General features: G+C 39.3%; 1 protein-coding gene across 1 annotated transcript in view; it reads right to left on the reverse strand.

Moving 5' to 3' along the window:
- Positions 1-23,018, reverse strand: part of TMEM132D (transmembrane protein 132D) — a 209,095-nt gene that overhangs the window by 82,794 nt on the left and 103,283 nt on the right. The window contains exon 4 of the mRNA XM_030460543.1: positions 2,038-2,221. Within this exon, the coding sequence (XP_030316403.1) occupies positions 2,038-2,221 (184 nt within the window). The remainder of the gene's footprint in view (positions 1-2,037; positions 2,222-23,018) is intronic.

Consider the following 23,018-nt stretch of genomic DNA (forward strand, 5'->3'; position numbering starts at 1 on the left):
TCTTCCCACTGCAAATCCATAAAAGCTAGAAAAGAAGACAATAAAGACCAAAGATGGTGCAGAGGGATATATGCTAGTCTCTTAAAAAAAAAATCCATCTAAAGTTAAAGCAGTAAAATTGTTCTTTTGAAAAAATTAACCCATAATTGAAATATTCGATAGCATTTCTGTCCAATGCTTCCTAAATTGTTCTACTAAAAAGCCCAGCAAAACTAACCCAAATTCACCCCAGTCTCCAGAAACAGAGGAATAATGTAACATTTTTTTTTCCACTGTGGTTGTTCCGGATGGAAATGTTGAATTTATTTTTTTAAACATATATTAAATATGTAAATTACAAATTGGCTTTGCTGAGATCACTGGAAAATATGAAGTATGAAATTAATCTAAGTTACATGTCTTGAAAGGTCTGCACTTGAATTATCATTTCCAAAGTGAAGTAGTACCAAGATTTGGAGATTTGTGTTACCCCAGAGTTTCTTCCCTGATGCTCCAGTTAATTCAAAGGTTAAAACTATTCCCAGTCTGTCAGCAGTCAGGGGAGCACTGCCATTTATCTCTGCTTTCACTCTTATTCATTATCCCAACAACTGTTGCCATGTAAAATGCCACCTTCTGATACCTTCATGGACTTTTTGTGACCTTTGAGTGGAGAATTTCATACTTCTGGAAAATGAGCATTTTTTCCATCTTCTAGTGGAAATGAAGAGAGTGAACTGATTTGTAGCAACTGCCAGGAGAATCTTTGTTCTTATGAATACTTTTTGCCAGTGTATCACTTGATACTAAAGCAATCATGGATCACCCGTGTCTAAGAGAAGAATGAGAATTTTCTGCAATCATTGGAACCATTAAGAGAGAAATCTTTCATCTTCTCATTAAGGGATGAAATGAAGAAACTCCCTCACAACTCACATAAATCAGCCTTAACCCTCAGTACTCCACAACTTGTGTCCCTGCACACTCTGGTCCCATATGCGGACCTGAAATCCTCTGCTTTTATCAGCAAAGCAGCAGAGATCACCCACTGCTCAACAGCAGGGACAAGCCCATGAAAACAGTCATGAAAAACAAAAGTATTAGATATACAACTCTGATTTGTAAGCTGGCCATAATTCCAGATGGAGAGAGCCATTTCATAACACAACTTGGTAATGAAAGCATGAGCCATTACAAAAAAGGTAACTATTTTTAGTGAGATAAAAAAAAAAAAATCACAAGACCTGGGTAGTTCTAAAGTTGGTAAATAACAATATCAACCAATAGCAGTTCTGGGAGTCTGGAAGTGCAGAGTAAATTCAGCCTCAACAATGGCATAAACTGGCTGTCACTGGGCAAACATCCAGCTTGCATTTTTAAATGCTCTGATTTTTGGTTTTCTTTCAATGAGAAGCAATAATGTGTCATAAAATATTGTGTTTGTTCTAATAGGTTGTCTAAAAAGAAAAGCATATTTCAGTCCTAGCACTGAATAAACATGAAGGAAAGAGAGAAGAAGAAATGCAAAGAATAGCTGTTTGCATTTAGATTGTGGGAATCTAACAGTTTTCTACATAAGGTGCTTTTCAGTCCCTGTAGATTGCACTGTGATGGGATGGAACCCATGTGAATGCATTTATGTAGAACAGTTATGCTGTGGGGTTTCTTTGTGTTCCCCAAGTAATGAAAAGTTACTCAAAAGTCATGCCCTACATTTCATTTCTCTTCTCACTTGTAAAAGCTTCTGGAGTCAGAACTGAAAACAGAAAAATGGTGATCTGGATAAAATGGAATTCCTTAAACACTCGAACAGTAGAGTAGTTGGGATTGAAGGTACCACTTCATGCAACAAGAGTGAGATCTGAATACTGGAAATGCCACAAACTCAGCTTCTACTTCCAAGAAGTCAGGATATTGGTGAAAAAGAAGATGACTGAGCCTCTAGGCTGCTGGAACTTGCTGCCCCTCCATCCCTTTCAGCAAAATATTTGCATCTGTCAGACACTTGAGCTGTAAAAACAATATTCAAAACTGGCAAAATGCCAGATAGTTTCTTACCATAGCCAAAGGGAGAACTCCCACCAGGTCTTTCTGGTTTACGTAGATCTTGGAGATTCCTAAATCAGATGTTGTATCTCCAGGATATTCTACCTGCCATGTGATGATCTGGGTCCCAGGTAAATCAGTCAGGTCTTCAATTTCAAAATCAATCTGCATGATTTCTGAGGAAGGGCCATCAGCACTGCAAGAGAGAAAAAGAAAGGTTCTTTTCACATGACTGATAAGCCAGCAATATAATTGCTTCTATATTAATGAAACATTGGATTAGTTTCTTCCAAATAAAGGATTTGGTGCCATGGTGGATTTAATAACAAATTAATCATTTGCACTTGTCCTAAGATTTCAGGGTATTTCCCACACATGCAAGAGGCTTTGTAACACTCAGTGACATGAATTACTAAGCACTGCTGCATTTTACAGGTGGAGAAACTAAAACAAATTAAGGCAAAGGTAAAACTAAAACTAGAGCCTAAAAACCCTGACTCTGAGGCTCTCCCCTAATAAACACATTGTATTTCCTTCCTGTTATGGCAACACACCAGCAAATCTAAAGGGTATCAGTCCTTGAAATGGGAAACCTCTGCATTAGAAGTATTTTCTGGTTTTTAAAAAGAGAGGCTTGGGAGAGAGGTTGAAGCTCATGTGGTTCCTGAACCAAGGCAACAGAGAACAGAGTACTGCAAAATCTGGAATTAATTTTTGGCTGTACTGCTTCCTTTCTGTGAATGTCAGTCTGAAGCTCCTTTTTGTCCTTTGCTTAAGTAGGAATTATAGATAATTTATCTTAGAAAAGAGTTACAAAACTGGATTATTTAAAATTGGCAAATCCCACCAGGATCCTTGAGTGAAGAACACTAGAAAAGAACAAAGTTACCAGATGTGACTCCCCAGAATATCACCACAGTGGCCTGATCACCACTGGATGTTACTGATACCTTACCAGTGCTCCCTTGTCTCTACATCCTGTCCTTCTAAGGTTACATGCTGCTTGTAAGTGAATAAAAACCCAGACATGTAGAGGGAATATTAGAAAGGGGCTCATTGGTGCAATTCCTGCAAAGCTTGTTATAAAATCAGCTGCTGTTCAGAAAGCAATGCAGTGATGTTTCTATTGTGTATCTTGGCAAGGTGAGTTTCATAGTCCAGTGGCATTTATAGAGACAAGGAAACATTCCATTTACTCTATAGTTGTTGAGGAATGCAGGATTTTGTAGCAGTGCAGAAATGCAGGGGACACTGAGAATGACAATGCTTTTATTTCTGAGACACTGAGAGCTCAAAAGATCTTTATATTTTTTGTGTGGAGGGCAAATGAAAGAACAGTTTCTTTCACTGGGCTGATACTCAAGGAGAGAAAGAATGGCACAGCACTAAAGTGGCAAGACACTTCTCTTGGAGAGGGAAGCCAGAAGAAAGAGGAAACCTTTCAGCAGCTCTTTAGAGAATCCTAGGAAGTGCCCAAACCTCAGCAGGATTTCCCAGCTGATGCAGAAAAAGAGCTAAAATTAGGCAGATTTTTTATGAAGACCAATTATGACAACAACCCCAGTTTGGGATTCTTCTTGAAATACTCAGAGATTTTTATCAGGCTGGCTAAATCTGAAACTTTATCCAAAGTTACTGCTTGAAGAGTTTAATCTTATCATCTGTATATTTTGGATTTTGAAGGGTGTACTGAGTTCTTGCTATCTTGGATGGTATTTAAATGGATGGTATTTTCATTTTGTGATTTCAAAATGAAACACATTGTGTTCAATTCCTCACTTCTACATGGAAGGAAAAAATAAACTAGCACTGAATGCATCCTTATATCATGCTGACCTGGGTAGGATCAGAAAGCTGCTTTATGCAGCTGTAAGTATTGAACCTCAATTACCTGAATGGTATGAGCAGGAATGGGCAACACATTGCCTGTAAATCCTGGGCAGTGATCCCCTCTTGTACAGTATGTTCCATCTCAGTTTCTGAATTTAGATAAATAATTGAATCTTCACACCATGAACCCCAGTTTTGGGTGCTGTTCATTCTCACTGCATTGATGTCTGCTCCTACCAGTCTCTGGCTTTGCAGAATTGGTGCTGTCACCAAGAATGTGTCCCAGGACAGCAGTCAGGGACTGCTGCAGAGGAGGGGACTGCAGGGCAGGATAATATGGAGAAACCAAATGATGTCTGTCAGCTGAATCTTTTCCAGGTATGTTAGGGAATAATAAAACTCAAATTAATGGAAGAATTTTCTTTTCATTTCTCCTCTACAGCAGGTATTTTAATGATGCGTTTCTTGTAGAAAAACCCCCACCCAAATAAACAACAACCACAAAATACCCCACACTTTACTAACAAGTGCAATTTTGATAGAAATGTTTTGAACTAGTTCCTCTTAGAAATACTAAACAACTTCAAATTACAAGATTACAAAGCACCTTAAAAATCAATAGGAATCTCATTACTGTTACTAAAGATATATTAGGGGAAAAAAAAACAAACAAACAAAAAAAACCCCAAAAAATCAAACTTAAAATATTGCATTGCCTATGATTAGACCCAGGCTGTCAGCACCAGGTCAGATGCTCATTACTTTCCTCATCACTTACTACGATGATCTTACCATGTTCAAGTCCCATAGATTTTTGTCCCCAGTTTACAGCTTTTCTAAACAGTATTCAGCAACTGGAAACTTTAATTCATTATTGGAGTGGCAGAGCAAGAAAAGGACAAAGGTGGCTTGTCCTTTAAAGTCAAGGCTCTTTGGTACAATAGGAATATTTCCTCTGGGTAGTCACTGCCTACTTGAAATGATGCAACTGCCTAATTCTCCTCAAGGTAGCCATCCACTTTATGGTCACTATCATGCAGCAGCTTGTTGACAGCTTGTCTTTGCTAATGCTAAAACCAATATTGCTATCAAGAGCACAGCAACAATCTTAGGTACAATGTGGGAGCCTACACAATTAGGAAGTTTGGAATGGATAAACCCAAAGCTTCACAAGAGCAATCTGAGCCGAGTTGAAGAGTGGTCAAAGAGAACCAGTTTCTGATGCTAATTTAAAGTCAAATCCTTCACCTGGGGTTTTGCTGTTTACAGCTGAGGGTAAAGCTGTAATGGAGTTCACTGTGGTGCCAATAAACTCTTCTTGTGAAGAGAGCCCTGCGGAGCCATGTGCCAGGCAGACACATTTTTAAAGGCTCTCAGCCCAACCTGAAGAGGAGGAAGACAGAAAATAGAAAACTTCACTGGAATGGTGTAGTCTGGTCTTTCCTCCTGTCAGCCAGGATAACACAGGAACATTTGTACTGTATCTATTAATCTGCTTTTTCTTTTCTGTCTAACAAGAGATCAAGCAGCTCTGACAAATGAGGAACAATGGGAAACTCTATCCTGTTTCTAGGGGAATATTTCCAACCTCCACAGACCCATTCTGAACCTGCTTCTCCAAACACATCGCTGATCAAGGAAAAAAAAAAAATTCAAGTCTCTCCTGACCTTTTGGCCTGAGAGTCCTTTTTAATCTGAGAGGTTGATGTCAAGGCCCTGGGGCAGCTGGTGACATCTGGGCCCTTGTGTCAGATTCCTTTAGAGAAAGCAGCAGTCACTGCTCCAGGTCTCCAGGGATGGCAAACCCTGCCAGAACCAGTTTTACAGAAAAGAGCCTGTAAATTCAAGAAGAGCTCCTGGCTGTTGGGAGTATTGGTCAGTTCAAGTATCCCATTCCTGATTTCACAGGCTTTGGTATCAGCTTTGATCTTTATCTGGTACTCCCAAAACAAGATTCATTCTATACCTACAAAAACAACTGGGCATGCAGTGTATAAACATATAATGTATAACACAATGTATAAAGTTTGATCACTGTCTTTAGAAGGCCACATCAGACACAAGAAGACTAAAGATATGAATATTCTAAATAAGACATTCCATAGGAAGGTTCATGAAAAAGCCTTGGGGGGAAGAGAGAAAGAAGTTTATGGGCTTGTGTTTTTTTCTACCTCCATCCAGGTCTCCAGCACATCTCTTACACAGTATCAAAACACCTGCCCAGGTGAGGCTGAGAGATAGAACAGCAGTACTTGGGAAAAAAAGGGTTTTCCAGGGTTAAATGGAAAAACTTTCTACCAGGAGAGAAGGGAGAGAGCAGCACAGCTAACCCCATGAGTCCTGAGGGAGTTTTGTGAAAGCAGCTATGCCCATTTTACAGGAGAGAAAATTAAACTGAAAATTACTTTCTCATAAAAAGAGGAATAAGATGATTTATACACTCAAAGTGGAATAAAGTGGCATTTCAGAAAGAAAGTGATTTAAAAATAAGTACCAATCTTTGGGAAAAAGTAAGGGTCTGTGCTATATTGCCATACCAGATACAAACACCACTCGAGCTATTTCAAGCTCCATCAGTTGGGCTGCAGAAAGGTTTTGAGGCTTTCTGGCATCTGCCCTGCCACTGCACAGAGCCAGGGGTGGAAATAGCTGCTAAATATGACTTCTTGGCTGGTAGAAAATATAAAACAATACAAGAGATAAAATATAGGCGTAGGAAAGAGCAGCGAAAACAAAATGTTGCCATTTTGTAACAAAACTCCACAATTTTCTGAAACAATTGATTTCTGATTTCTCTTTTTGATGTGGTTTTCATGTATTTTAGTTCTGATTTCAACAATAAAAACATGGTACCTTTAGGCTTCCATTGCAGGTCTGCCCTGGAACAACACACCCAAATGTGGCTGCTTCAGGGAAGATTTGAACTCTTCAATAAAATATAGGAAGACAGCTGAGAAAAGCATTCCACTGCTCCTGAACAGTCTTGGGAAGGTTTATGTCTCCAGGTTGGGATTCTTCTATCAATCTCACATGTACATAATCCATAAGATAAAAGACCTCAATATAACCTTACAGCCAACAAGAGATTCTTCTTTTTTTTTTTTTCTTCTTTTTTTTTCTGGTTTCTGAGCTACAGTTCAACAAATTAATATTTTCCAACCTTTTTGGAAAAGCTTTTATATAGGATAAAGAATGTAGAGTTTTGATTAACTTTTTTTGAACTTATTTTTCCCCTACAACTAGGATTTAAGGTAAAAATCAAATACTGCAAGAAATGACAGTAAGCATAACAAGTTAACAGCATGATATTGCCTTTCACCAGCTGAGGAGCTGGTCTGGCTCCAGAATGTGAGCTCAACATATCAAATTCTTGATTTCCCAAATCCATTCCACAGGTAGGAATCCAGCTGGATTCAGCAGGATTCCCACCCCTCAGATTCTGGGCTTGGATCTCCCCAAGGGCAGAGAGAGGAATCTAAAAAACCAGTATCTAATAAATCTAGCCCACTGCATTAAAACAAAGATCATTTTTCTCCATTCATAGAATCATAGAATTGGCTGGGTTGGAAGGGACCTCAGAGATCATCAAGTCCAACCCTTGATCCACTACTGCTGCAGTTCCCAGCCCATGGCACTGAGTGCCACATCCAGTCTCTTTTGAAATATCTCCAGGGATGGAGAATCCACTACTTCCCTGGGCAGCCCATTCCAATGTCTGATCACCCTCTTCATAAAGAAATTCTTTCTAATATCTAACCTAAACTTCCCCTGGCACAACTTAAGACCGTGCCCTCTTGTCTTGTTGAAAGTCGTCTGGCAAAAGAGCCCAACCCCCTCCTGGCTCCAACCTCCTTTCAGGGAGTTGTAGAGAGTGATGAGGTCTCCCCTGAGCTGCCTCTTCTTTAGGCTGAACACCCCCAGCTCCCTCAGCCTCTCCTCATAGGGTCTGTGATACATCAAGATATTGATACATCAAGATAAGGTGCTACATGCAGAAGGGTATTAAAATTCAATTTTATTCATTGTCATCATACTATTAAAATTTCAGTGATGGGTAAGCTGAAAAGTCATTTTTCTTCAGGAAGCAGTGTATGAAGTGAACCAACCAGCAAGAAAAATCACCAAAACACGAGTGTGCTAATCAGGTAATAAAGTTATTTTAAAAATTGATCCATGTCTCTGGAGCATGACATCAGCAGTGGTGGTTGAGAAATATTTGCTGCATTATTTATTTGACTTTTTTTGTTGTGTTCAAATAAATTATTCAATATACAATTTTCTGACTGTTGATAGCACTTTTCCAAATAAACCCTCAAACCATTCAGAAGCTGGTAAAAATTAGTAAACTTTTAAATATAATATACATTTAAAAAACAATTTTCCACCAATCCAGCAGAACCAAGACTCAGAGCATCTCTTCACATAGTAAATCCAGTGATCATTTACTACACTATGCTAAGGGGGCAATGGTAAATCAACACTGACTTTATTACATCCAGCCTAATCATCATTCAATAAATTATTCAACGGAGTAGTCAGTAAACATCAAGTACTTTTGAAGCAATCATGAGGCAACAGCAGAAAAACCCCCATTACTATGGCAGGTGGGATGGAATTGCTGGGCTAAGATAAGAGTTTTACTGGCATCATGAGGTCTAATAAAACACTGCAAATACATTCTTAGTCTGGGTTTATCTCTACCTACTGGTTTTTTATTGTTCTCAACATAAAATAAATATAATATAACTCACATGTAAGTGTGATAAAACTGCAAAAGAGGAAAACAGACATTTAGCCACAAATTAATAAACCTAGTTGGTGAAGTTTCTACAAGACCCATCCACAGCTTGGTTTTATTTTTCTAGCAAATACATTTAAAAGGTTCAAGCAAGAGATCACCAGCCTGAACAAGTCAAGAAACTGGTCTAAAAGGTACTCCTAGAGTGAGTCTTCCTAAGAAGTGGCACTTTACCAAGTTAAGTTACTACTTTTCCTTCACACCAAAGATGCAGAATTTTGCTGCTTTACGATCCATGCTTCAGTCATCGACTCCTGTCCTTGATGTCCATCCTGCTCATTTAACTTTGTAACCCAAAATGATTTTAAAACCTTCTCCCATGCCTACTTTTTAAAATTTAATTGTAGTCTTAAATCCAGAGTGGAGGTCTCAGTGTCTTAGCACGTAGCTCCATTCGTGTCTCCAAGGTGAGATCTATAACACACCTTTTTTATGCCTTGCTTATTAGCACTGATTCAACAAATGCAATTATATATAAAAGCAGCATTACATTTCATAAGACTCAAGGCCTCAATATATTTCAAAATAAGTGGCTTCTTTGGAGGAGTTTGCCAAGGCATATCCAATATATGAGATTAGTATCCCCAGCTACAGGAACTTCCTCTGCTGTGAACTATTCAGCAAGTAATTCTGCTGAACTCATACATCTTGCAAAAGTAAAAAGTTCTTTTCAACTAAAAGAAGATGATGTTTTCTTTATCTAAATGTTCAGTATCTGCCAAGTCTAGAATTAAAAAAGAAATGCTTGCCAGCTTCCCTAATATTAAAATACAAGAAGCTTCCAGAATTTCTTTTCTATCTTATTTTTAAGCAGTAACTTGAAAAATAAACTGGAGAATATATACATTGCCTCTCCCTCCCTCCAGCTTTTTTGAGAGATCTTGAAGCTAAAATGTATTTTTAAATCACAGAATTAAAGGGTAATCTTGGTTGGAAAAGACTTCTGAAAGTCAGCTGGCCTAATGCCTTTCTCAAACAGAGGGAATTTCAGTGTTGGATTAAGTTTGAATTGTTTACATTTTCTCACATGGTTTAGCAGTGAAAAATAATATTATGGAAATGCTGAGTGCTTAGACCTGCCCTTCATGCAGTAACACCCATGTGTAAGAGGCCCAGGTAAGAACAGAGTCTGTGCTTTCAGGCTGTGCTCTTAAGAATTTGAAACTTGGCCATGACCACAGTAAGTCCATGTCATAAAATCACAGAATCATAGAATTGGCTGGGTCGGAAGGGACCTCAGAGATCATCAAGTCCAACCCTTGATCCACTACTGCTGCAGTTCCCAGCCCATGGCACTGAGTGCCACATCCAGTCTCTTTTGAAATATCTCCAGGGATGGAGAATCCACTACTTCCCTGGGCAGCCCATTCCAATGTCTGATCACCCTCTTCATAAAGAAATTCTGATATCCAACCTAAACTTCCCCTGGCACAACTTAAGACCATGTCACAGATGTCTGCTAGCTTTCTGTTCTGATCCACCCCAAATGATCTTACAAACTATTCTGTCCAAATGTAATTGAAAGGCAATGTTAATATGCAATGACAAGAAAGCTCCTCTGACAAACAAAACCCTACGGTGAAAATAATGGATCTGGAGGAGTGCTAAGAAAGGTGGTATCAAGAGAATATATGTACTAAAACCTGAAAATGAAGTAACACCATGCTCTGTCAGGCTATTTCCAAGACTCTCTGCCCTACAATAAATAGTATCTGATCACCAGCACTACATGGAAACTGCAACCTCTGCTTTTCATCCATTCACCTTCACAATCCCATTTGCCAGCTGCACAGCACTTGTGAGCCTGAACACAACCAAGCTCCTTAAAATGCAGCATCTATTTGGTCAGTGTCATTAGTGTCTGCTGTATTATAAGGGGAAACAAGATTCTCATGAAAAAAAACATAAAACATAGGAAAGGGCCTAAAGACCTCACTGATAACATATATATTAAAAGCTTAGTAAAATACATAGCTTTTTCAGAATTAGATAAATGTGCTATAGCTATGTTATTCTCTACTAATTTTTATCACCAGAAGTTTACTGCAAATATTCCAATACTGATGTCCTTTTTGTATATAATAAATGTTAAAATTGGCAGTATGTAACAGGTATCTCTGGGCAGTGTGTACATTTTTTTTGCTTTATCAACATATTTCTACCTTGCCCTGGTAGGCTAAGAGGTAATATTAAAATCCTTTTAGGTGTAAGGGTCAAGGTAAAACATCTCTTCCCTGCTCCAGCCCTGGCACAGTTTTAGTATCTGAGCAGATGCTTCCCCTCTGTCTACCCTGGGATAATCTGACATCCATGATGAAATCATGCAGACAGGATGATGGCACAGGTCTGCAGTTCAGTCCTAGACCCTGTCAAATCAAATCATAGTTTTTGATGTACTTATGACATTAAAAATTGTGTGGGTTCAAAAGCTCACAGGACTCATGTTCTCATTAGCATGAACTGTTCCATTAGGTCATCATTTTGGGTCTCATCACAGCCAGAGGTGACACACCTGACTTTTTATCACTTTGAGCCTGAGGTGCACCAGAGCTCACAAGGACTGGTGAGATATAAGGTGAGATGTATGTCCTGGCAATGACATATGACATATGCAATGACACGACATATGCAATGGCATAATGGCATTAAAGTGAAGAAAATAGTAAGGTCAGGTTATGGCTGTGGCTATAAAGATGCAGAGAATTATTCCATTATTCCAAAATTATTCCACAGGAGCTGTACTGAGACAAATAAACTATCCCTAGGATAGATAACAGCAAGTATTTGACCAGATTTATGCATGTGAGTACACTCAGTCACCATCCTTGGCTGAGGTCTCTCTTTTCTAGCTGTCCATCAGCAATTTCAGAGTAGTCAGAGGAGCCACCTTGGCTGGAACTGAAGCCTTCTATGAGCCACTGCTCAAATCATTGAAATGGGAAGTATGGGCAAATGCAGCTCCACTTTTTACAAGCAGTGCTCATATCAAAACATTAAATAGCTCTGCAGACCTTCTGGAAACATGCAATGGCTAATAATAACTCCCTCAGCCCAAATTATTCCATGTTTCTGTGTCCTCAACTCACCTCCAGACAAACAACTCCTTCCCTACCCTAATACAGCTGTAAACCAAAGTTACATTTCTGCAGATAACCTTGACTGGACTTTAAATATTCAGTGATCTAAGCAGACAGGCTGAGAAATGATAGGTTCTCACTATTATATCTCAATATAATATCAAAATGTGACTCCAGTTGTTTGCTATTCTCAAAACTGAAGCATTATTTCAGTAAAAATAATATGATCACACTAGTAACTAGAAAACCAACAGAGCAAAACAGCCATGACACAGATTATGGAAATGCTTCATGAAATACTAAGGAAATGGACTAGTGGGGAAAAAAAAATATCACCTAACAAGAGTAAGGCTTCTCATTTCATCACCTTACATGAGGGACATATCACATCAGGAAGGTTTCCTTACCGTGTGGCAAACTTCTATCTAATGTAATTTGGGCTTTAGAGCCACTTTTATTGATACACTTGAAGATCCTAATTTTGGATTGTAAAAGAAGATTGTGTGGGAAGCAACAAGCAGCCCTGGGGGCTGAGCAGCAGCACAAATTGCATTGCTTTTACGTGTAAGAATCTCTGGACTGTACTTAGAAATCTTTATAATCGACAGTGGAAAGATGTACAACCAGCCCTTTAAAAAGACATATTGATTTTATTGAACTGGTGGCAAGGGAAGAGAGACCCTGATTATTATAATTATGAATTCAGTAATGCTAGTAATCACTAATAGCTTCAACAGCTTCATAAATCATCCACATAACAGGGAAAAGCAGTAAAAGTACAGATCAATTTCTACTCTGGGATGTTGCAAAATTTGCCACTCTTATCAAAATTCCTGAATCACATTTGCCTTCATGAATTAAAGAGCTTCACAAGATGGCAATGAGATCAGAGGGTAAAAAGTTGTGTATCAAAACAGAAGCAGGATTTAGTTTCATGGCAGGCAACTAAATATTAGATGTCTTGAATTATTGACTCTTCTTTGTTTTATACTCTTACAATTATTGCTTTATGGTTTAGTTTCACAGTCAAACTTTGGGTCTCTAATGACTTAATCAACTGCAAACTCCTCTAACACAAAACCACTGCAAACACACACAGCACTTTTTTCCACTGCAATGGAAAATCCTCCAAGGTGTAGTAGCTAGAACACACAATCACCAAAACATGTAGACTTTAAATAGCTCCCAACCAAGCAAGATTAAAATTTTGGATAGGCAACATGCGTCAGACCTCACAACTTGCATGATTCTTGGAATATGTGTTGAAAAATCCAAGAGGCAGTGTTATGAGAAATGACTGCCAAAAATATCACTACAGCCTATGAATATAAAGATTTTTAGGCATGGTTTTCCTTTTGCTTTACTCAAGCTGTTTGAGTTTTGTTCTGCTTTCATCACACAGCAGGGTAAGGTACAAATAAGATCACAATGACTGAAGAAAACGGGCACAGATTTTCAGAGGGCCTGATTGTGCAATAAGTGAAGAAACAGTAAGGGAAAAAAAAAAAGGTAGGTTGGTGATTTTCTTTGAAAAAAATCAGTTGGTGAGGTTTAAAAGTCAGAAACAGAAAGCACTAACTTTCCACAAACATTTCAAGGATTTAAGTGTCAAGGAAAGAAAATTGCTCGAGCAGGTAGGCAGGGGGCTGTAATTAGAAACAACAGGAAATACGGAGAAAATTCAAAGCAAAAGGACAGTAGAAGAGTCTCAAAAGAAAATGGTAGGCACAATAGCTGGAAAGATTTAAAGTAAATAGGATAAAGTGCTTAGAAATAAATATTTTTGGCAGTGGCAGATATGGTGCAACAACCCTGTTTTGTTTTTGGTGGTTTTTTTGCCTGGCTCCTTTCTAAAGGAAGGATTATGCAATCAGTATATATCTGTGCACCTGTCATTCCCTCCAGTAACATTAGATGAATTTCAACAAAACTAGGCAGGAGTATAGAGGTTAAGAATTATTAAACCCTTTGGAAGCAGGCAGACAGCAGGAGAGACCAAGTGATTAATCCCTCTGACAGAGAAGATACAGTACAGTCCCTAAGAATCCATGTACACACTCATTCCATTCCCAAGCAGCAAACACATGGAAACCAGGCTTCTATTTTTCAGCTGCTCACTGAAATATGCCTTAACTTTTATGGCTCCCTGATTTTCTTTCAAGTTCCAGTTCAGAAGTTGACCCCTGCCCAGCAAAGCACTGAAGCAAGCTCTTTCAGTCTTCTGGGACTCAATCTCATTTTATAAGTTAAGCATACGTGTAAGTACTCTGCTAAATAGGAATGAATTTAAATAGTCTGCTGAGCTAGGCTCTCATTTATCAGCAAAATCACCAGTTCAACTCAGTAAATTCACCAAATTATATGTGGAGAGAATTACTCCTGACCCTTGTTCAATGCTGCATGAAAATGACCCCTGTAGGAATAGAGAACCCTGGAAACAGGTCTCCCACATAATTAAGAGCATGACCTACACTTTTGGTCCCAGACATCCTGACTGGACAAGGAAAGCAGTAAAACAAAGCTCTTCCTCTCACTACTAAACTTGGTGTAAAGTAGATACGTTGCTTATGATCAATAGCACAGCTAATGCAAACTTAAAAGGCATTATGATTATTTTCTCTATCTCAGCATCCTAGGACTCTGAAACTTAAGGAAAAGAATCAAGTCTTTTTTTGTCGTAAAACCATGCAGTAACACAAATATATTTCTCTCTTTGACAATTCCAAAAGAAAAAGAGCTACAAAATCTATCTCTATCTTTCATTTCTGTATTAAATAATTTAGAACTCTTCCTGTTTGTTCACAAAAGATGCATCGTGTTCAGCAAATTTTGTGGAGATGTAAAACAAGAAGCAACAAATTCATTTCCAAGTCTCTGGTGCACACTTCTCCAATGCTAAGGAACAAAATATTCTAAAATATGAAACAGTCAAGGATTGACGCCAAATTTTTTACATAAATGTGAGAAGTTGGCAGATGAATTGCATGGAGAAAACATGAAGTAGAAACAACTTGGAAACCATTTGTCTAAGAAAGGAAAAAGATGATAGAAGCAGTTAGAAGTTCCACAGCAGATATTTCTCTCATAGGCCGCACCTGGAGTATTGTGTCCAGTTCTGGGCCCCTCAGTTCAAGAAGGACAGGGAAGTGCTTGAAAGAGTCCAGCGCAGAGCTACTAAGATGATGAAGGGAGTGGAACATCTCCCTTATGAGGAAAGGCTGAGGGAGCTGGGTCTCTTTAGTTTGGAGAAAAGGAGACTGAGGGGTGACCTCATCAATGTTTTCAAATATGTAAGGGGTGAGTGTCAGGGAGATGGAGTTAGGCTCTTCTCAGTGGTGACCAGTGATAGGACAAGGGGTAATGGGTGTAAATTGGAGCACAGGAGGTTCAAGTTGAATATTCGAAAAAATTTTTTTCCTGTAAGGGTGACAGAGCCCTGGAACAGGCTGCCCAGGGAGGTTGTGGAGTCTCCTTCACTGGAGACATTCAAAACCCGTCTGGACACGTTCCTATGTGATGTACTCTAGGTGGCCCTGCTCTGGCAGGGGGGGTTGGACTAGATGATCTTTTGAGGTCCCTTCCAACCCCTAGGATTCTGTGATTCTGTGATTCTGTATGAAAATAGTGATATTCCCATCACTATCGTGAGTGTAAATTAAAGAATGTTCCTATTTTCAGATTGATGTGTTAAAAAATATGCTGATCCTTTGCTCTTCTCATCTCTTTCATAAAAATCCAGTCAAATTCATAACTGACAGAAAACTTCCTCTTATCCTATACTTCTGCTGAAGTTCCAGGTGAAAGTCACAATCAGAACTGGACTGAATTAAGTGGATCCCATAGCAGCAAGTCCTTTCCAAGCAGGGACACACCAGGAGCAGCCACGGAGCCATGAAATATTGCTGTTGACATAAAGCACTGAACTGAGAACATGGGAGATGCTTGGCTCTGTCAGTCCTCTGGTGAGTGACCCTGTGCAAGCTACTTTCTTATAAAGTTCTGACATTCTGAATACTATTCAGGGTGCTGAGATTGGTCAGTGAAAATTCTTTGTAACAGGCCAGAAAAAAGACTTCAGGAATAAGTTAGGTTTTTGAAAAAAATAAAATATTGATCACAGAGATGCTACGGAAGCAGAACCTCATCCTTATGGATTAAGACATTAATCTTGTTTGCAGAATATCCAGAGTTTTCAATGCATCCATCCACCTGAAGAATGGTCAGGTTTTCTATATCAAGCTTTCCTACTTTCCATATCTTGCAAAGCTCACAGTAGTCCATAGAAGAGGAGTTAGGCTTCAAGGACTGTTAGGTTTTCTTCTCTAGCCAGATTATTCTACTCCATTGCATTCAAATATATAAGCTCTTGTTGGAAAAAAATGGCCTTCTTGTAAGGCTTTCAAACAAAGATACTATGTGCTCAGTTTGTTTTGAAGCCCTTCAAATCTGTGGGTTCTGATCTTCACCAATGCAGTGGAGTTCCACAAGATTCAGGAGGGAAAGAAGTGATGAAAAATAAAAGCAGAAGCTGATGATGCAGTTTTCTAAATGAACAGAGATCTAAGTTGTCCATTTAAAGAAGGCAAGTTCATTGACAACTTCTGTAACAAGATCAGTTTAGAAGCAGTAACTTACTGTATCAGCTACATCAGCTCCTCCTCAAACTGCAAGGGAGAATTTTTAGCTGTGCTTCACATTCCTAGGCCACACAAAGCCCCCAGTGTGAATGCTGCTGGCTTTATGAAGATATCCATCATTCTGAGCTGGCTGCAGCAACCCCAGCAAGGAGTCTGTGCCAATTTGATGTCCTTTCCTTCCTTCCGTTAGTGCACATCACTCAGGAGGTTCTCCAGAATCCACACTGACACCCACAGAAGAGGCAGAGCAGAAGAAAGCTTTCAAAGCATTTCAGTCATTCTTTATGAAACATAAACACAGGACACAGCATTCAGCTGCAGCCCAGTTTCCAGCGTTTGACAATAGAATCCACTCTCTGCAACTGAAATATTTATTCAGGCACAATTACCATATATGATTAATAATTAAATCGAGGGTAATTTGTTTTCATTATTACTCTCGTTTCTGTTTAAGCAACAGTTAGCATCATAAACTGAATTAGATGATTTATTCCTGAAGCAGATCTTTAACATTCTGAATTTATAAACACTGCTCTGAAATGCTCAAACATTGATCAAACTCTGCATTTTCCAGAGTGATGGCTTGAAAAAAAAAAAAAAAAAAGCTGAGCCCCTGAGCTCTGGATTTTACAGCCATTACTGTCAATTATACACCCCACTGTGGGAGTAAAAGAAATCTTCATACATGCCAGCTGCAGCACTACCCCTGAATTTTGCAGAGGCAATTGTTATTTCAAACACTGAAGGGGAGAGAGAGAGAGGAAGAAAAAACAAGTTAGCCACAACACAGGCAGGCAATTGAGATTCTACCCATATGTTTGGAGACCTTGACATATGAGTTTGAAATTTTTTTGAGAGAATCTGTTTTTGATAGTTGCAATAATAAGAATAACACCGAGGTCTCTCTAGTCTCTTTCCTGCGGAGATCTGAAAGCATTTTATGAAGACCCAGGTATAGCAAGAGGCATTTCACATCTTACAAAAACTAGAAAACACAGAAATGCAGCAACTTGAACAAGATGAGTCTTGGGACCTCTGTAGCCTACAGTGGAGATGGTGCAGCACGCAGACCCCTGAGCTGCTGGTGACTGTCCCCAAGGGCAGAAGCAGCAGAGACCCAGCCTGCACCTTCCCAGCACCTCTGTGCTACTGTGGAGAGAGGCATTAGCAGCTCTTCCCAGGGCTGTGCTGATCCATCAGCTTGACTGCTGCTAGCCTGGCAGTCTGCACAGCAATCCATTCAATGGAATAGAAATGCCAGAGTAGATTATCAGAAGAGGCAGGAAAAGAGGTAAAACCCAGTCCCTGGATGGAATAAATGGGAATTTTACCATTTTAATGTGGATGCAGTTTCCTCTGTAATAGTCTTGATTCCCTGGACTACTGTCATATCCATCAGACCACTCTGCAGTGACATTCAGGATGAAGTTTGAATTCACAGTCACCCTAAGGAAAAGTAGGTTTCATGACCTGTGATTCCATTCCAGTTCTTCTTAGTCTGACCCAATATTTTGGGTCATTTCCAGACAAAAACCATACATCATTATAATTTCATATATCTCCTCCCTTCATCTTCTCTCCTTACATCTCAGTGTTAATTACCTATTAATTTGTATCACTTTGAACAAGCAAATACACTCTCACAAGTGTGCCTGTCTGCTTAAGTGAAAAAGGGGCCCACTGGAGATCAGTGGAGACATCCTGGGACAAAGCTGAATAGAGACTTACACCTCAGCTGGCCTCTAACTTTCCAAATGTCTTTTCTACTGGACAGCTTTTCTAAGATTATGCAGCCAATTTTTCTCCAAGTTGAAGAACAGGTATTCAGAAACCTGCCCAGACCTCCCAAACTCCATCAGGCTTGTGCTAAGTCCAGTCTGGAGTTCCAAATGCAGGATTCACTGGAGGTTCTGGGAAACAATGTGAAGTGCAAAACTATCAGCTGGACTCCTCAGTCAAGAGCCTTGGATAATTGAATTACCTCAGTGACTGTACTCAAAACAGTCTGATACAGCTTGTAATTCTCTGCTAAAAGTAGAATAGATACATCTTGGAAGACTGGGATGTGGGGGAAGTGGGAATTGCTATTACAGGCTGGCTATTAAGGTACTCAGCTGTCATCTCATGTCTCCTGAGCTCAATTCATGTACTGACATAATGATGTTTCTTGCCAATTCCTCACAATGTTTCAGAAAAGGCCCCTCATGCCATGTGAATAGAGAATGGGAATTATCTTTATCTTCAAAAATGTGTGTATAATATACACCCCTTGTTCTTCCTTCCTGCTTGCAAGAATGGACACAAGACCTGGACTGAAATGAGGATTAAATCAAGTTTCACTCAATTTTTCTGAAGAACTCAGGTGGCCCACAGAGTCTGCCAATTTTTCCACGTCTGTGACTGGATCTCTCATCTATCAATATGCAAACCATTTTAATTTCTTTTGAAGTCTACAACTCAAGTGTACTTACCAGAGCAGAAAATAAAATCTCAGCTTTTAAAAAAATTTTAAGTACTCCTATAAACACACCAGCAAAGACTTCAGGCTGTGAATTGTATCTATAGTGTAACAGATCAACACGCAGGATGCTTCCACTAGACAATAGGCAGTGTATCTACTGAAATGAGCAAATACCTTTCCTTCAGACAAGAAGTAGAAAATCTCCTGTATCCCACTCAGCACAGTTCTAAATCCCAGAGTCAGCACAGAGGGAACAGCACATTAGGAATGAGTCTGACCTGCTGAGGTGGCACCACTACTTGAAAGGATTAAATTCTCTTTCACAGAATGCACAGGACAGGCAGATGGAATGTCAGCTTCCTTTCCACCCTCTGATGATGATGTTAAGAACTCTGTTTTGGAACTTCCAGAAGTTGCAAGTGCATAGTATAGAAAAGTTAGTGAAAAAAGACAATAAAATCCCTTTGTGGCTTAAGCAAGTGTTTTCTGCTAGCTAGCACTGGAAAAAGTGCACACAAAGCTGAAAGGAAGATAAAAGGAGATGAAGTTATATTGGGGAAGACTTGATTTTAAATGGACATGCATAAATTACACTAATTAAATTGTTGCTTTGACATTGACAAAGTGGTATATTAAAAGAAGCAAAAAGGAAAAGGAAGCATGGTGATGAGACTTCCAAAATGCAGCAGAGAATGCTCATATCTGGTCACAAATTTTAGTCAAAGAAGATACCAACTCCAGCAGAATTCAGCTGTTGCTGTTTTCAGCATCATAAATACATAAAAAGCAAATCAAAATGCAGTATATAAGCTGACTGGCTTGCTGAGCATTAGGACCTTGAAATGGCAATTTCACAACCTTTGACACTTTCCATTTTAAGGAGCAATTTGCTTCAATTTTAGTCTAGTGCAGTAAGAGATAAGAGAAATCATTCAATAAATGTTGCCACTTATCTATATTTGAATAAATGGAATTAAGACAACATTAGGAGATCTAAACATTTTGATCAAGATATTGTTTTAAAATGTCTTAATGAAACATAAGAGCCATCGTAATCATCATAATCATTAGAGTATATTTAACTTGCATCTGTGCTTAAATTTCTATCTTCAGATGCTGTTTTATGCCTGGATCACCCACTACAAGTTCCTGCCTCATGCCTTCCTCAGAGGTAAGTTTAGAGTGTGACTGCTGAGTTTTTTATTCTTTGTTCCTTTTCCAATATGTAAACAAGTAAACCATTTTTCAAAAGCCTAAAAATACACCTGGATTCTTCTGGAATAGTAAAATGTTAGCATTCGCCTGAGATGCCAAAAGAAGCAACATATTTAGAGCTGCATATGAAACACAAAGTTTTCTAAAAGGAAGACTACATTCTACATATGAACTTTGGGGCTGACTTAAGCAATCATAATCCTTCTAGGACCTAGAGCTACATTTCAGCCAAAATTCTAGAGGGCAAGTGTTCCACCTGCTGAGCCTATCCATCCTAAAAATGCCTTTTTCTTTAACTCTTCTTGTATTGTGCATTGGGGAAAGCTTAGACAGAGCCCTTGCAAAGTGAATTTCTTCTTCCTGTGTTGAAGGGCACACATGGAGAGCACACACTGAGGCTGCCACTTTTCTGGATAAATCCTAAAGCACTGCATTAAAAGATTGCTGATGTATAAGATCTATAGTGGCCAAAATAATTTTCTGCTGTACTCCCAGCCAGACTGAACCTGTTTGCAAGCTGGAAACATACAGTTCATGGGTATGACCTACTTTTGAAGGGCTGCAGCATGGAAGATGCTCAGGGCATACTGTCCAGTGGCAGCTTCCTTATTGCTTCATAGAATACAAGATCCAAGACTGCTGTAAAGTGCTAGTTGCTGCCCAAAACTCTTACAGTATAACAAAGTTTTGGGACTGCAGTAATACTGGGGGAGACAGGAATATCAAACTCTGGATTGCTCATAAGACACAACCCAGGATGCCCTTGATGGGAACCTCTGCCCACCAGAGACCATTTGCTCTTGAGAGGGACAGGAGCAGTGGTTCTGTAATGATGATGCCAACCACTCCTGCTCAGTGTCAGCTCTACTGCAACAGACACAGCAGTCCTGGAGGTTGGCAGGGATGTGAAGCCACGAACATGTAAAGGTGATTTTGGAAGTGCTCCTTACACTTCTGTGTCTGAAGGTTCTCCCTACATATAGAACTGACCAGGAAAGTGCTCCTGTCAGGACCAGTATGCTCAAGGTGGTTTCTTTGGTCTCTGGGAAACACTCTGCAGCAGTAGAGAGTGAATTCATGCTAAAAAACAGCATTGATTTTTAGTGACATTGATAGCAAGAATGTATGGATAAATTTGGGATGCAGCTACACCACACCATTTATTAAAATCTTTCTGTCCTGTGTGCAGCTCAAATATTTAATTTGACAAAATAGAATTCATCTCAGCATCATTTCCACTGATGGAGCTGGTGTAGCTCAACCACAAAGCACACTTATCACAGCACTTGAATATGTATTGACCTAGCCTGTCTTCAGCAAAGTGCTTTTCTGAGACTGTTCTGCCATGCTGTGAAACAATACAACTCGGTTTACATAAACTCTGTACCAACCCTCTCTTTCTCCACTAAACCCTATTCAGTTCTCTTGTGTAGAGTTCAATCTGTGACATCAATATAGTCCAGAATATTTTAAAAGCACTTTACATATTAGTGGTAACACAGAAAGCAAAGAATGATGATATCTTGAATTGATTTTAGATTGTGCCCTTAAGGTGAAGGTTGATCTTCCAGTCACAGAGCTCCTGAAAGCACCAATTGCACACTCAAATTTAAAGAATGAATGACTTACATACAGACATACATGAACATATACACGTTTGACATCACTCTTTTTTAGTATTTTCATGCTCACAAATACTGTGGAAATTTTTAGCATTCTTGCCTTTGCTTTTCTATTTTTCTCACATAAATTAAACCAATTCTAAAACCATTCAAGGATAAGAAACGTTACTCGTTTGAGTTTCAAGGCTTGATTTCTGTCTGCTCTTAGCTTCTCAAGAGCTATTGCAAAACTCTTGGAAGCTCTTTAATCCCCTTCAGAGCTGCTGGTAAGAACAGATGAGAGTGAAATCTGAATGCCTTTAAAACATTGCTTGTGGGTTAACAGAAGGAATTATGCTGCAGGCCTTGAGGGTCATACGCCTGCTACACGCTGGTGTGTGCTACTCCCTATACTTAATATTTTGCTATTGCCTCATAAAAATTGGAGGAAGAAAGGAAAATAGGCTTTATAACTTACAAGAAAAGTATATACTACATGTTGCCAGGAGGAAATGTCAAGAGAGAAAAATAAATGCTTTCTGACAATTGCTAGTCATTTGGTGCCAGCAGCTAAACAACACAGAGCTATGCTTCCCCTCCCTGAATGCAAGAGCACACTGCAGATGAATCACTCCACTGAATTATCACTTTCAATAATTTGTGGTGGTAAATTGTCATTGACATCACCAAAACAATGTGTAACCTTCAGATTTTGTTAACAGATAGTGAAACATTGCTGAAGTCCACTGTGCTAAGCACCACCCTGTGCAAAGCTCAGAACGTCCCTGATGCCTCTCGGCACGGATGTCAAACTACAAACACTGAGCTGAAGTTGCAGTCTCTCAAGATTCCATTTTTTGTTGCTAGCACAAGATTAGAATGCTGTAAATTACATGAATGAAATGGCAATCAGAAAAATATTATCAGAGGACACATTTACGTGCAATTACCTTTGCTTGGTTTATGCACTTTTGGTAACCTGTTCAGTGTTTTGCAAGAGGCTCTTCCAAGATCCACCCTGGGTATTAATAGGTGCTCAGTGAGGCATCAATACCTACAGAATGTTCCCTCCATGCCATACCAGGGTATACTCAGCATGGACCACACAAGTTCTGGTTCTTTGGATGAAGTCTGCCCCTCTGAACCTTGCAGTGTCCTGCAGCCAGAAACCTCTCCAAAGTCCTTGTGTTGACCTGTCAGCCTTTTTGTGAGGCAGTCCTGATACACAGAGGGGTCTGCAACACCACTGGGCTTCCAAACTTACTCACTCTGGGCACAAGAGATGTGTGGGAGGTTTGTTTTCCAAGCATTTTCAGGGGGATTGAAATCAAGCTTGATGGTAAGGTAATTTCATTGCATATAGGAAAAAACAGT

Source organism: Calypte anna, chromosome 15, assembly GCF_003957555.1.
Source record: "Calypte anna isolate BGI_N300 chromosome 15, bCalAnn1_v1.p, whole genome shotgun sequence".
Lineage (NCBI taxonomy): Eukaryota > Metazoa > Chordata > Aves > Apodiformes > Trochilidae > Calypte > Calypte anna.